The sequence below is a fragment of the Panulirus ornatus genome, chromosome 19, assembly GCF_036320965.1.
Source record: "Panulirus ornatus isolate Po-2019 chromosome 19, ASM3632096v1, whole genome shotgun sequence".
NCBI classification, from domain to species: domain Eukaryota; kingdom Metazoa; phylum Arthropoda; class Malacostraca; order Decapoda; family Palinuridae; genus Panulirus; species Panulirus ornatus.
Window position 1 is genome coordinate 50,134,197 of NC_092242.1, and position 16,364 is coordinate 50,150,560.

At 45.0% G+C, this 16,364-nt stretch overlaps 1 protein-coding gene across 1 annotated transcript in view; it reads left to right on the top strand.

The window, feature by feature from the left end:
- The window catches only part of LOC139755493 (diuretic hormone receptor-like), a 114,807-nt gene that overhangs the window by 30,788 nt on the left and 67,655 nt on the right, over window positions 1-16,364 (top strand). The window contains exon 5 of the mRNA XM_071673829.1: window positions 12,096-12,192. Within this exon, the coding sequence (XP_071529930.1) occupies window positions 12,096-12,192 (97 nt within the window). The remainder of the gene's footprint in view (window positions 1-12,095; window positions 12,193-16,364) is intronic.

The window sequence follows — 16,364 nt, forward strand, 5'->3', positions numbered from 1 at the left end:
CGAGTAAGTAACGTAAGGGTAAGAGAGATGTGTGGAAATAAAAAGAGCGTGGTTGAGAGAGCAGAAGAGGGTGTTTTGAAGTGGTTTGGGCACATGGAGAGAATGAGTGAGGAAAGATTGACCAAGAGGATATATGTGTCGGAGGTGGAGGGAACGAGGAGAAGTGGGAGACCAAATTGGAGGTGGAAAGATGGAGTGAAAAGATTTTGTGTGATCGGGCCTGAACATGCAGGAGGGTGAAAGGCGGGCAAGGAACAGAGTGAATTGGATCGATTTCTTTCGTCTGTTTCCTTGCGCTACATCGCAAACGCGGCAGACAGCGACAAAGCAATATATATATATATATATATATATATATATATATATATATATATATATATATATAATATATATATATAGTATATATAAATATATATATATATAAATATATATATTATATGGGAGGGTATTGATTGAGAGGGTGAAGGCATGTACAGAGCATCAGATTGGGGAAGAGCAGTGTGGTTTCAGAAGTGGTAGAGGATGTGTGGATCAGGTGTTTGCTTTGAAGAATGTATGTGAGAAATACTTAGAAAAGCAAATGGATTTGTATGTAGCATTTATGGATCTGGAGAAGGCATATGATAGAGTTGATAGAGATGCTCTGTGGAAGGTATTAAGAATATATGGTGTGGGAGGAAAGTTGTTAGAAGCAGTGAAAAGTTTTTATCGAGGATGTAAGGCATGTGTACGTGTAGGAAGAGAGGAAAGTGATTGGTTCTCAGTGAATGTAGGTTTGCGGCAGGGGTGTGTGATGTCTCCATGGTTGTTTAATTTGTTTATGGATGGGGTTGTTAGGGAGGTAAATGCAAGAGTTTTGGAAAGAGGGGCAAGTATGAAGTCTGTTGGGGATGAGAGAGCTTGGGAAGTGAGTCAGTTGTTGTTCGCTGATGATACAGCGCTGGTGGCGGATTCATGTGAGAAACTGCAGAAGCTGGTGACGGAGTTTGGTAAAGTGTGTGGAAGAAGAAAGTTAAGAGTAAATGTCAATAAGAGCAAGGTTATTAGGTACAGTAGGGTTGAGGGTCAAGTCAATTGGAGGTGAGTTTGAATGGTGAGAGGCTGGAGGAAGTGAAGTGTTTTAGATATCTGGGAGTGGATCTGTCAGCGGATGGAACCATGGAAGCGGAAGTGGATCATAGGGTGGGGGAGGGGGCGAAAATTTTGGGGGCCTTGAAAAATGTGTGGAAGTCGAGAACATTATCCCGGAAAGCAAAAATGGGTATGTTTGAAGGAATAGTAGTTCCAACAATGTTGTATGGTTGCGAGGCGTGGGCTATGGATAGAGTTGTGCGTAGGAGGATGGATGTGCTGGAAATGAGATGTTTGAGGACAATGTGTGGTGTGAGGTGGTTTGATCGAGTAAGTAACGTAAGGGTAAGAGAGATGTGTGGAAATAAAAAGAGCGTGGTTGAGAGAGCAGAAGAGGGTGTTTTGAAGTGGTTTGGGCACATGGAGAGAATGAGTGAGGAAAGATTGACCAAGAGGATATATGTGTCGGAGGTGGAGGGAACGAGGAGAAGAGGGAGACCAAATTGGAGGTGGAAAGATGGAGTGAAAAGGATTTTGTGTGATCGGGGCCTGAACATGCAGGAGGGTGAAAGGAGGGCAAGGAATAGAGTGAATTGGAGCGATGTGGTATACAGGGGTTGACGTGCTGTCAGTGGATTGAATCAAGGCATGTGAAGCGTCTGGGGTAAACCATGGAAAGCTGTGTAGGTATGTATATTTGCGTGTGTGGACGTGTGTATGTACATGTGTATGGGGGGGGTTGGGCCATTTCTTTCGTCTGTTTCCTTGCGCTACCTCGCAAACGCGGGAGACAGCGACAAAGTATAAAAAAAAAAAAAAAAAAAAAAAATATATATATATATATATATATATATATATATATATATATATATATATATATATATATATATATATATATATATAGGTATATATCTTCTTTTTTCTTTTAAACTATTCGCCATTTCCCGCGTTAGCGAGGTAGCGTTAGCAACAGAGGACTGGTCCTTTTTTGGAATATCCTCACCTGGCCCCCTCTGTTCCTTCTTTTGGAAAATTAAATATATATATATATATATATATATATATATATATATATATATATATATATATATATATATATATATATATATATATATATATATATATATATATATATATATATATATATATATATATATATATATATATATATATATATAATGAGAGATGGGGTGAGAGAGTATCATTAAATTTCAGGGAGAATAAAAAGATGCTTTGGAAGGAGGTAAATAAAGTGCGTAAGACAAGGGAGCAAATGGGAACTTCAGTGAAGGGGGCTAATGAGGAGGTGATAACAAGTAGTGATGATGTGAGAAGGAGATAGAGTGAGTATTTTGAAGGTTTGTTGAATGTGTTTGATGATAGAGTGGCAGATATAGGGTGTTTTGGTCGAGGTGGTGTGCAAAGTGAGAGGGTTAGGGAAAATGATTTGGTAAACAGAGAAAAGGTAGTAAAAACTTTGCGGAAGATGAAAGCCGGCAAGGTAGCGGGTTTGGATAGTATTGCAGTTTAAATTTACTAAAAAAGGGGGTGACTGTATTGTTGACTGGTTGGTAAGGTTATCTAATGTATGTATGACTCATGGTGAGGCGCCTGAGGATTGGCGGAATGCCTGCATAGTGCCATTGTACAAAGGCAAAGGGGATAAAAGTGAGTACTCAAATTACGGAGGTATAAGTTTGTTGAGTATTCCTGGGAAATCATATGGGAGGGTATTGATTGAGAGGGTGAAGGCATGTACAGGGCATCAGATTTGGGAAGAGCAGTGTGGTTTCAATGTGGTAGAGGATGTGTGGATCAGGTGTTTGCTTTGATGAATGTATGCGAGAAATACTTAGAAAAGCTGATGGATTTGTATGGAGCATTTATGGATCTGGAGAAGGCATATGATAGAGCTGATAGAGATGCTCTGTGGAAGGTATTAAGAGTATATGGTGTGGGAGGTAAGTTGCAAGAAGCAGTGAAAAATTTTTATCGAGGATGTAAGGCATGTGTACGTGTAGGAAGAGAGGAAAGAGATTGGTTCTCAGTGAATGTAGGATTGCGGCAGTGATGTGTGATGTCTCCATGGTTGTTTAATTTGTTTATGAATGGGGTTGTTAGGGAGGTGAATGCAAGAGTTTTGGAAAGAGGGGAAAGAATGCAGTCGAACCCAGTATACCACATCGTTCCAATTCTCTCTATTCCTTGCACGCCTTTCACCCTCCTGCATGTTCAGGCCCCGATCTCTCAAAATCTTTTGCAGTCCATCCTTCCACCTCTAATTTGGTCTCCCTCTTCTCCTCGTTCCCTCCACCTCTGACACATATATCCTCTTTGTCAATCTTTTCTCACTCATTCTCTCCATGTGACCAAACCATTTCAATACACCCTCTTCTGCTTTCTCAACCACACTCTTTTCATTACCACACATCTCTCTTACCCTTTCATTACTTACTCGATCAAACCACCTCACACCACATACTGTCCTCAAACATCTCATTTCCAACACATCAACCCTCCTCCGCACAATCCTATCTATAGGCCATGCCTCGCAACCGTATAACATTGTTGGAACCACTATTCCTTCGAACATACCCATTTTTGCTTTCGAAGATAATTTTCTCGCCTTCCACACATTTTTCAACGTTCCCAGAACTTTCGCACCCTCCCCACCCTGACTCACTTCCGCTTCCATGGTTCCATCCGCTGCCAAATCCACTCCCAGATATCTAAAACACTTCACTTTCTCCAGTTTTTCTCCATTCAGACTTACCCCCCAAATAAGTTGTCCCTTAACCCAACAGAACCTAATAACCTTGCTCTTGTTCACATTTACTCTCAGCTTTCTTATTTCACACCAAACTCAGTCACCAGCTTCTGCTGTTTCTCACCCGAATCAGCCACCAGCGTTGTATCATCAGCGAACAACAACTGACTCATTTCCCAAGCCCTCTCATCCAGAACAGACTGTATACTTGCCCCTCTTTCCAAAACTCTTGCATTCACCTCCCTAACGACCCCATCCATAAACATATCAAACAACCATGGAGACATCACGCACCCCTGCCGCAAACCAACATTCACTGAGAACCAATCACTTTCCTCTCTTCCTACACGTACACATGCCTTACATCCTCGATAAAACTTTTCACTGCTTCTAGCAACTTGCCTCCCACACCATATACTCTTAATACTTTCCACAGAGCATCTCTATCAACTCTATCATATGCCTTCTCCAGATCCATAAATGCTCCATACAAATCCATCAGCTTTTCTAAGTATTTCTCACATACATTCATCAAAGCAAACACCTGGTCCACACATCCTCTACCACTTTGAAACCACACTGCTCTTCCCCAATCTGATGCCCTGTACATGCCTTCACCCTCGCAATCAACACCCTCCCATATAATTTCCCAGGAATACTCAACAAGCTTATACCTCTGTAATTTGAACACTCACTTTTATCCCCTTTGCCAGTGTACAATGGCACTATGCAAGCATTCCGCCAATCCTCAGGCAATTCACCATGAGCCATACACACAATGAGTATCCTCACCAACCAGTCAACAACACAGTAACCCCCTTTTGTAATAAATTCCACTGCAATACAATCTAAACCCGCCGCCTTGCCGGTTTTCCATCTTCCGCAGTTTTCCCTATCCAACAGGCGCACATAGCCAGGCCCATAGCCTAGCGTTAGCATTCCAGCCTGTGGCACAGGGGCCCCGGGTTCGATGCTGGCTGTTGGAGGTTTGTATGTTCTATGAAGGTGCGCGTTCCCATGCACTTTGCTCGTGTGTGTATATATATATATATATATATATATATATATATATATATATATATATATAGATATAGTTAAATAGAGAGATAGGTAGACAGGTAGATGGTCTTGATTAGGGCATTCAGTTACCCGTGTCGTTTCCGCTATCATACAACAAATGCCCTATAGTTCATAAAAGCCCTAAAGGAACGACGCACCACTTGTCCTCAGCTTATAAATTGAATGAAAAGACACTCCGGAACATCATCCCCAGCAACAGCAAATACGCACCACCACCTAGCGACCATCTCAAACTTATCATCATAAGATGAAGATCAGATATTTTCTCGTGGTCAGCAACCTCCACCGTGACTAGAATCCCCTCCAGAGTTCTAGTTCATGAATTCCACCGTCAGGAAGGAGGTTATAAACTCCTGAATAATGTACAAGTATGTGCAAGTCACCACTACCACTTTCTCAGGACGTGTCACCAAGCATCCCCAACATGACGCGCTCAAGTTACGTATGGAAAACCAACACGGGATCAGCCCAACCAGAAAGCAGATGGTAGACTCATCATGGATACTCAGGCGTTGTAAAGATACCCAACGTCTTCATGTTAATGATAGCTTTCTTATCTTCGATAGGCGATCTTCAATCACTCTATAAACTCAACTGGCCAGTGAAATTCTCCACGAACCCGCCTGGCTGAGTTCCATTCAGAAACGGCTGCTACTTCTGCGTTCGCCACGCCGGTCACCTCTCCCGCACATAAACCGCTCAGATTCTAGTCTGATTAATCTTCTGATTAATCAACAGATGGGCTCTGCCTCTCGGGTACTTTTTCTTTTTTATATCAACAGCGGAGTTGGAGTAGAGCTCCAGCCCGAACCACAGAGCAAGTCGTCAACTGGCAGACCTGTGTCGTACTACCGTCCGACCTTCTTTATAAACGATCGTCTGATTCTCTCACTTTATGCGTAGTCGTTGTCGGTCACATCGGCATCGAGGGACATGAACGACTGACGACGCCGTCAAGGCTGCTTGCTCTGTAGAATCGCTCTGTATCAACGGAAGGTCCACAAAGCCACGATCAAATCAAGAAGCTGACCTCATCACTGGCTAACTGAGGTTTCAAGAACACTACAGGAGAGTGACATCGGATTCGACCACTGCGAGATGGTACTTTCTCGTGACGAGGTACGGGAGGCCAGCACTCTGCGCAGGTGGGAGGAGAGCATTCTGTACCTGCTAAGATTGGGCTCTCCATCAACATCAGTAATGGGCGCTGAGGCACTCGCTGACCACCGATAATGCCACCTCTGTGGCCGGAGAAGCACTTCCTAGTGGAGGGGTTTGCAGTTTACAAGGAGCCTCACCAGCGAACGGTGGCAAGAGAAGCTGCGATTCCTGTGTGAACATTACACACACACACACACACACACACACACACACACACACACACACACACACACACACACACACAGTATGAACTACATTCAAGTACACAGATAAAGAAATATCAAGGAAGCTGTTTACGTCGCGTGTTAGTCCCAAACTAGATTACTTTCCCAAGTTTGGTCCGCGCACTAGAAAAATTAGAGATGGTCCAGAAGGCAGAATTAAGAGCAGTGAGTTACAGCGGAAGGCTAGAGGCCATTAATTTGTCCGCCATGGAAGAGGAAGGAGTAAGGGGAGACTTGATCACAACCTTTAAGTTTTTATTCTACTCTGACATCAAGAGTGAACAATTCTTCGGAAGATACAGAGGCAGAACATCTGAAAGATAAGACATGAAATTGAGCAAGAAACGTGTTAGAAAAGATGTAAAGAAGTGTTGCGATAGTATAGGATATCTTGATGATTGGAATAAGCTGCGTGAGGACATTATGAATGCTGACAACATACAAAAGTTAAAAAAAAATTGTATGATAGAAAAAATTTCAGGATATGGGGCCCCATAAGTGAACAACTCCCTTCCCGCACAACAAAATCAAATGAGTACAAACAAGTGATCATACCAAGACAAAAGAGAAGGATGGGTGGAATGTGTGTATCTGGAATGTTGTGAGTCATCTGACGTTACACCATACAGAAGGCAGATAAAAAAGCTGAATCTTCAGCCAGGATTAACAGGAAAACTTCCTCGATAGATGGAAAATGATCTTACAACAGGATGGGAAACAAAATACGCTCGTCAGCGGAGCCTCCTCGGAATGGCTTGGGGTCACCAGTGGCATGCCCTAGGGTTAAGTACTGGGACCATTGCACTTCTACATACGTGACTTGTCACACAGATTACCCACCTGAATATGTTTGATAATGATGCCAAAGGTCATAATAGACGTAAAAAATAAGGTTAATACTTGAACCTATGTTTAAAGTTGGTACGATGTGTGTCTTATGAAATTCAACTTAAATAAAAGCAAAGGCTTGAGGATGATACACAGTGGAAGAAAGCCTGGATGACAATGTGATCAATTAAGAAGTAAGCTGAAGAAATCTGTGTGTGACAGGGACTCGGGTGTCGACATTGTACCTGACCTGCGGTTCAAGCCCAGGCGTAAGATGAGTAACAAAGGAGACAAACCGTCTGCTGACAAATATTTGAATTCCATACAAGTACAAAGGTTAAGGAATTATTACAAACTGTTTACGTCCTACGTTAGAGCAAAACAAGATTATGTTTCTCTAATTTGGTCATCGCACTTCATGAATCACCAAGAACTAATAGAGAAGATGCAAACGAGGACAGCAAAACTGAGACTAGAACTAAGAGGGCTGAGGTACAATGAGAGGTGAAGGCATGGGAAAAATAAGAGTAAAGGTCGACTTGATCACAATATTTTAAGCTTTTCATATGTGAACAATTCTTCGAAAAGACGCATAGGTACAACCAGAGGCTGTAAGAAAAAATTAAGCAAGAAACTTTTCGGAGAACAGGATGTAAAGTCCTTTCAAAGCATAACAACAGTTTATGACTGCAAGCAAACGAGTAATGAAGTGTCAATGCGGACAACATGCGGAAGTTCGAAAAGTTTGATGATGGAAGAGAAAATTCAAAAGGATGGGGCCCTTGTGAGTACAGAGCTCCAACCCTGTACCATGCAAATAGGTAATCACACACACACACACACACACACACACACACACACACACATACGGGCTGTTGTTTTGTTGTGGTTCACGACGCTGACCATGATTCACGCATGGGCCGAATCCTGGGCGAGGCTGTTGGCCTACAGCCAATCCAGCTGTTCATCCTTCCCTAGGGGCTGGTACCTGACTTAAGTTGGGATGTGTATTTGTATATACACCTAAGTTTAAGGCATGGTACATATGCACAATTTTCAGAGACGGGGCAACATGAGTGCAAAACTCTCTCTCTCTCTCTCTCTCTCTCTCTCTCTCTCTCTCTCTCTCTCTCTCTCTCTCTCTCTCTCTCTCTCTCTCTCTCTCTCTCTCACACACACACACACACACACTATAAGTACAGATGAGATCATACTCAGCCAGGATGCTCAGACACATGTGGTATCCCATGAGGGACACAGTGATAATCAGGGATAATCAGATATCAAGGGTTGAGGGTAAACACCCATCCTCTTAGTCAGAACAATGTGGGGGACATATGCCTGAGCAAATCACAATAAGAATCGCGCTGGTACATAACCCTCCTATAAGGTCATATCAGCCATCAAAAATGTTTGAATGTGGGTATGAGGAATCGACTAGGATGGCGCAAGAGGAGGCACGGTCAGCCATGAAGAGTGGCCAGTTTCCGGGCTTCAAGAGCGGAAAAGATTGCAGTCCCTAAAGAGTACGAGAGAGGATGCGTTCTTTATCTATCTTTATCAAAGAGGCGCCGCTGGGGCAAGAGGTGAGGACGCACCAACAATCTTATCTTCACGTACAGTATTGTTGTTAATGAAGACATTCCATCTGGAACGCCACATGGATACTGGTATCATTTAGACCTCCTGAAAACATGAAAACATGACACAAAATGGGGCAAAGTTAATCAAAGAAGATTATAAATTCTTCATCACCTTTAATAAATACGGCTTGGAAGACTGGGTTCTAAAACCTAGGAAAATATTAGGGCTGTACCAGACCCTCTGAAGTGTACAACAAGGGTGTGCAGCAGTGTGCACCCACAGAGAGGGAACAGAGGAGCGTTTCCTAGGAAAGAGTAAAGGTATGTTTGAACAGGAAGTGCATTAAACAAAGGAAGTACGGAAGTCATACCTTGGAGAGTCATAACAGACTAAGAAGTCAGGCTACATTCGCAAGATGGAAGAGAGCCAGATATAGATTCATCAGTAATAAGAGAGCGGGAACCAATGAGGTAAGACAAAAACACTTCATGCGTCAAAGGGGCATCCTAAAATACATCATAGACACATAAGGGTTGAATAAACGGCAATAGGGCAGACAATTAGATTAAAGCACGGACGGAAGAGACACTAGTACAGGTGAGGCCAAAAGTCAGAAGGTCAGATACGAAGATTATAAACATTTGTACTCTCGTAGATCTAAAGGGACCGGCTAGGGAGGAAAAAAAAATATGACCATAGAAAATAATGAAGTGAATCTTCTTGAAGTGTGGAGGCTTATGGAGGTAGATCCACAAAAAGTCATGGACCAAATGACACTTCACCATATGTGCTCAGAGTACGCAGCAGAGATTCCAGACAAACCACTGGCGATATTGTTGAAGACCTCCAATAAGCAAGAGATTAAGTCCCAACACAATGGGAGAGAGTCAGTGTTGAGACAGTCAGCTGAAAGCGTTAGAGAAAACTGGCCCAAACCCTCACCCTGTGCTGATTACAAGTATGGCCTGCAAGATATGATAGAATATAACCACAAGGTATATAGCGTTCTTGACTCACATGCCACTTGAATAGCAGAGACCCTAAAGGGAAAAATTATTGAATTTTTGTGATGGAGTTAAATTAGGAGAAGAATAGCCAGGTGGCTTGTGTACTCTCAGACTGCAAGATGGCCCCTGAGACACCGTTTCTTATAGCACACTGACGTTGAAGTTGGACATTCAGTCTGGTTTCAAGGGGCTACATAAGTGGACTGACAGATATGTAAGAAGGAGGTGAGAGAGAACACATGTCAAGTGGGCATTTTTCAAGCTGCCCAAGAAGTACTGGAGTCCCCGAGGGCCCAGTGCTGGGGCTATGACGATTTCTGACCATTGTAAATAATTTGCCGGACAAGGAAGACACATTTCTGAATATTCTTGTTGATGACAGGAGTAAGGGAGATGAACAGGGACTGTGAATTACTCCAAAGAGAATGATACTAAACGCAGAAGTCAAATAAATGGCAGATGAAATTCTAATCCAGAAAATGTGTTCATGACAGTGGGAAACGGTATAAGCAAACAAGACAGTAAGTACCATTTTGCGGGAACAAACTACAATTCTTATTGTGAACAGTATCTAGTCTTACTGTGAACAGTATCTAGTCTTACTGTGAACAGTATCTAGTCTTACTGTGAACAGTATCTAGTCTTACTGTGAACAGTATCTAGTCTTACTGTGAGCAGTATCTAGTCTCACTGTGAACAGTATCTAGTCTTACTGTGAACAGTATCTAGTCTTACTGTGAAGAGTATCTAGGAATTGAAACCATGAAGAACTTACGACCAGAACATCATGTGAGAGGGATCGTGAGGAAGGAAAAGTACGGATATATATATATTTTTTCGTCGTGACAACAGCCTTCAGCTACATGGACACTAACATATTTAGAGAGCTACACGCGATGTATTTTCGTTCCAAGTTGTGACAGTCTGGCCTCCTTACTTGAGAGTCACATAAAAACGCTGCAGAGGGTTCAAAGGAACGCATCAAGAATGGTATGACAAAGGAATGGAATGAGGTACGTAGATGGCAGGGAAGCCTCTGATTTGCCTTGTTGGAAGACACAAGGATAAGGAGGGGGAGACATGATACCCACAGATGATTCCCTCAGACGAAGCCATGACGACGGTCAGAGGGAACTGTCGTTATTGCAGATCGGGTGTGATTCCACAACGCGAGGGCGTAACTGGAGGTTAAGCAAGGAAAGTAGATGAGGTGATGTGGAGGATTACTTTTTTTTCAGAAAAGGATCTGTGGAAACGTGGAACGAGTAATGCGAAAATATAAATGCGAGTTTAACTTAGAAAATAATAAAACCTTAATAATAATAATGCAGTAACAAAAGGTAAGGCCAAAGGAGCTTCCTCCTTATATATACAAACATAATAAGACACGTCAACATACTTGGTGTAACGTCATACCTGTCATAGTTCAAACCTCCACACAACGCCTTCTTGACACGACCATTCCCGCAACACAGCCTCTGAAGAGACAACACAAGGCTTCTTAACACAATGCACCTTACTTTACAACACTTTTCGTTACTAAAAGCCCTTACAACACTTCCTTTAGCACATCTTCGCAACACAACTTCATCAACACAATGTTTTCCCAACAGATTGTGTCATCAACAAAACATACCAGCATTACTCTAGCAACAAACGCTTCTCTCTAAATAGGCCATATCCATGACGTCATCTTGGCAACACAAGGCCTACCCAACACAACATCTCCCTCAATACTCCTCACCATAACAACTTCTCAGCAGGATATATTTCATCACAATTCCTCAAGAGAGCAAAGTTAACGCCTTCTATTCAAAACACCGCCGTCAACACAAAACTACACCCCAGAACAACACCTTCGTCAACACAGCACCCCCGTCAACATCCCACCCCACCACAACACCTCCGTCAACACAAGACGCTCTTACCTCCCCGACACAAGACTTGCCACAGTACAGCCCTTCCCGACACACAAAACCACCTCCCCTCACATTCTCCAACATGACAGGAAAGAAGATAGTGATAAGCCTCGAGGCAAGGATTATATCTGACCTACTCTGTCCTTCCAGTTGACCGTAAGGGCCTCCCACAAACTGACCATTCGGTCTCCGATCTTCAAGGATCTTATCATTCGGACTTGACGCTGGGACCTTACAGGACCTTATCATTTAGACATTCCAGTATTTGACGCTGAGACCTTATAGGACCTTATCATTCGACCCTCTAGAACCTGACCATTCACATCTCATTCCAGGCCTGACCGCTCAGACCTTCCAGCATCTGACTCTTCGGACTTTCCAGAGACTGACCTCCGGATTTTCCAGGAAGGCTCAGCAGTAATAATGAGCGTTCTTCTGCCTCATCTCTCCCCAGATGCTGCTGCCAGATCCTGGAGGCCCCGTCTTCTGCACCTTCCTGCTCTTCTACCATTTTTTCCACGTAGCTAACTTCACCTGGATGTTTGTGGAAGGTAAGTTGCTGCCGGGGACCTACGGCGGTGACGCAAAGAAGGTGAGTGGGGAGGGAAGGAGGAGGAGAGATTAGTAGGAGTGGGCGAGAAGGAGGTGGTGTAGGGTGTTATGGAGAAGGCCAGCAGAGATAATTGGGGAGGCCAAGGAGGACAACATTGGATCCTTTCAAATACATGGACAATCCCTGCTTGTACCGAGACTTGGGTTGTAGACGGTGAGGTCGGTGTGTGTGTATGGGAAACTCAGTGGTGGTCTACACAGTGCTACAGTGGGAGTGGTGTATGAGAGACTCAGTGGTGGTATACACAGTACTACCGTGGGAGTGGTGTGTGTATGGGAGACTCATGGTGGTCTGCACAGTACTACAGTGGGAGTGGTGTGTGTATGGGACTCTCAGTGGTGGTATACACAGTACTACAGTGGGTTTGGTGTGTGTATGGGAGACTCAGTGTTGGTATACACAATGCTACAGTGGGAGCGGTGTGTGTATGGGAGACTCAGTGTTGGTATACACAGTACTACAGTGGGAGCGGTGTGTGTATGGGAGACTCAGTGTTGGTATACACAGTGCTACCGTGGGAGCGGTGACCTTCCAGGATTAGTGCCGAGGTGCTTGTCACAATGATTCTCGCTCCGTGATGTTCCGTGGGTTGTGCTCCCTGACAATCATCAGCAGGTATTGCTCCCTGGGCGAAGGGTAGGGGCGCTCCGTATGTGTTGTTTCCTGGCGGTATTCAGCAGTTGTTGTTCCCTGGTGTAATGTAGTGGAGCTCCGTACGTGATCTTTAAAGATATCCAGCAGGTGTTGTTCTCCAGGTGTTGTTCCTTGCCCTACTCAGCAAGTGTTGTTCCTTGCCCTACTCAGCAGGTGTTGTTCCCTGCCCTACTCAGCAGGTGTTGTTCCTTGCCCTACTCAGCAAGTGTTGTTCCTTGCCCTACTCAGCAGGTGTTGTTCCCCAGGTGTTGTTCCTTGCCCTACTCAGCAAGTGTTGTTCCTTGGATGTATGATAGTGGTGCTCCGTAGATGTTGTTCCCTTACGTCAGTCATCAGATGTTGTTTCCTGGGTGTAATGTAGTAGGCCTCCGCAGGTTGTGACCTCCAGCGGGGTCACCCCAGGTTGTGACCTCTAGCGGTGTCACCCCAGGTTGTGACCTCTAGCGGTGTCACCCCAGGTTGTGACCTCTAGCGGTGTCACCCCAGGTTGTGACCTCTAGCGGGGTCACCCCAGGTTGTGACCTCTAGCGGGGTCACCCCAGGTTGTGACCTCTAGCGGGGTCACCCCAGGTTGTGACTTTTAGCGGGGTCACCCCAAGTTGTGACCTCTAGCGGGGTCACCCAAGATTGTGATCTCCAGCGGGGTCACCCCAGGTTGTGACCTTTAGCGGGGTCACCCCAAGTTGTGACCTCTAGCGGTGTCACCCCAGGTTGTGACCTCTAGCGGCGTCACCCCAGGTTGTGACCTCTAGCGGTGTCACCCAAGATTGTGACCTCTAGCGGGGTCACCCAAAATTGTGACCTCTAGTGGGGTCACCCAAGATTGTGACCTCTAGTGGGGTCACCCAAGATTGTGACCTCTAGTGGGGTCACCCAAGATTGTGACCTCTAGCGGGGTCACCCCAGGTTGTGACCTCTAGCGGGGTCACCCAAGATTGTGACCTCTAGTGGGGTCACCCAAGATTGTGACCTCTAGCGGGGTCACCCCATTTTGTGACCTCTAGCGGGGTCACCCCATGTTGTGACCTCTAGCGGGGTCACCCCATGTTGTGACCTCTAGCGGGGTCACCCAAGATTGTGACCTCTAGTGGGGTCACCCAAGATTGTGACCTCTAGCGGGGTCACCCCATGTTGTGACCTCTAGCGGGGTCACCCAAGATTGTGACCTCTAGTGGGGTCACCCAAGATTGTGACCTCTAGCGGGGTCACCCCATGTTGTGACCTCTAGCGGGGTCACCCCAGGTTGTGACCTCTAGCGGGGTCACCCCATGTTGTGACCTCTAGCGGGGTCACCCCAGGTTGTGACCTCTAGCGGGGTCACCCCAGGTTGTGACCTCTCGTAGATGTGGTTTGTAGTCCTCTTTGGACACTGAGTTCCTGGTGTGGACGGTGACATCTGTACAGTGGTTCATCTTGACCAACAATAATTTGTAGATAATGACCGTCGGGGGCGGACAGTGCCACTGTGGGACGAACGTGTTGTGTGTGATAATATCTGCTCTCTGATCAGTTGACATCCGCTCTCTGAACGGATAACATCTGCTCTCACTATGCAGTGAGAGACCTCTGTATGGTGAGAGACCCTTTATATGGAGAGAGAGACCTTTATATAACAAGAGACCTCTATATGGTGAGAGACCTCTGTATGGTGAGAGACCTCTACATGATGAGGAACCTCTATATGGATAGAGACATCTATATGTAAGAGACGTCTATATGGGACGTATATAGTATGAGACCTCTAACCTGAGAGGGACCTCTGTGTGGAGAGAGACCTTTCTATAGTGTGAGACGTCTATATGGAATGCTACCCCTATATGTGAGAAACCTGCATATAGTGAAAGGCCTCTGTAGAGAGACCTCTGTGACAGTGATGACGTCAGTGTGTAGACAGTGCAGAGTCTCGATGTGGAGAGGATCCTCGGTGTTTGGTCAGTGACCTCTTGGTGTAGAAGATGACTTTCGCCTGTGGAAGTGACCTATGCGTGGTCAATGACCTGCGTGTGGACAGTGGCCGACGCGTGTGGACCTTGCCCCGTTTATGGACTGCGACCAGTGTGTGTGACCAGTGACGTTTTGTGTGTGGCCTCTTACCCTCGGGTACCTGAACGTCATCTTCTGGAGAGGTGGTCTTTGTGTGGAGGGTGAGGTCCGTGTCTGGATATTGTGACCTCCTCACAGAATGATCTTTGGGTGAACACAGTCATCACTTCGACTGAGCACAGAACTCAAGACGGTGGTGTGTGGTGCTGGAGGACGGGCGGTGGCGTACAGTGTGGTGGGAAAGGAGGATGGAGGGACGGTGGAGTGGTGATGTGGAGGGGAGGCAGCCAAGGTGGAGAGAGGAGGAGGATCAATAATCTCCAGCTTCCCAACTCCCCTGGAGATAATAGATTCTGACAGTGATAATAACAGTTCATCAACGACAAGAGGCGACTAGTGTATGGGGACAGGGTCACCATGAAGGGTATTGTGGAAGAGAAGGGGGCAAGGCTTATGGTGTAGTGGGAAGGGACGTGAGCTTGGGTGGGAGGGTAAGGTCTTGTGTCACGGCAGGGGGTGTGGGATGTTGTGGGAGATGGAGGGTGGAGAGGGATGTAAGGTGCAGGGTGGAGAGGGAGTGAGGGAAGGCCAGGTAACAGATGACTTGATGGTATATAAAGAAGTTATCTGCTGGGTGGGAGGGCAGGAATACAGACCAAGATTCGTACACGACAACCAAATCGTAAAGCTCCGAGATTATTCCATCCTCCCACCCAACACTATCTCCGTCACATCAGCCAGCTGGATAACACTTATCAAACAACTCCATAATGACATATAATGACATATATAATGACATATAATGACATGTATAATGACATATAATGACATGTATAATGACATATATAATGACATATAATAATATTACCCAGGATGAATTCTGGGTCATTGCTGGTTATCATTCTAAAGTCTTTTTCTCTTCATGTTTTTCTGAGAATGGCTAACTGATAAGTCCTGTAATCGTTGCCACCATAATTGTCACGAATATACACGATTTGGCATTTCTTCCACATCTAGGTCCCATTATCTGGTTTCTGAGCACTGTGTAACTTCGTCTTTACCTCCTTTATCTCCTAATTTCATGACGGAGGCAAAATTTGGGCATTTTACTGGCGAGTCTCGTGTTTACATATCACTTAGATACTGATGATAAAAAGTTGTTGAGTAGATTATTTGCTCCGTGTTACTTGATACGATCTTACGTCATCATTGAAAGTGAGTCTAAAAAAAGCAACCAGAGAACAAGTGTTGATTACCTGTTGATATAGACCCATTCCTGGTGTCCTCTGACGCCATTAAGAATGTTAACAAGAGTCAGGAGACACCAGAGGTCGGCAGGTGTCCACACAGCTTCCATGAATGTGGCGTGGGGCTGAGTCAGACCTGGTCCAGCTCAGGGAGGGAGGGAGCACC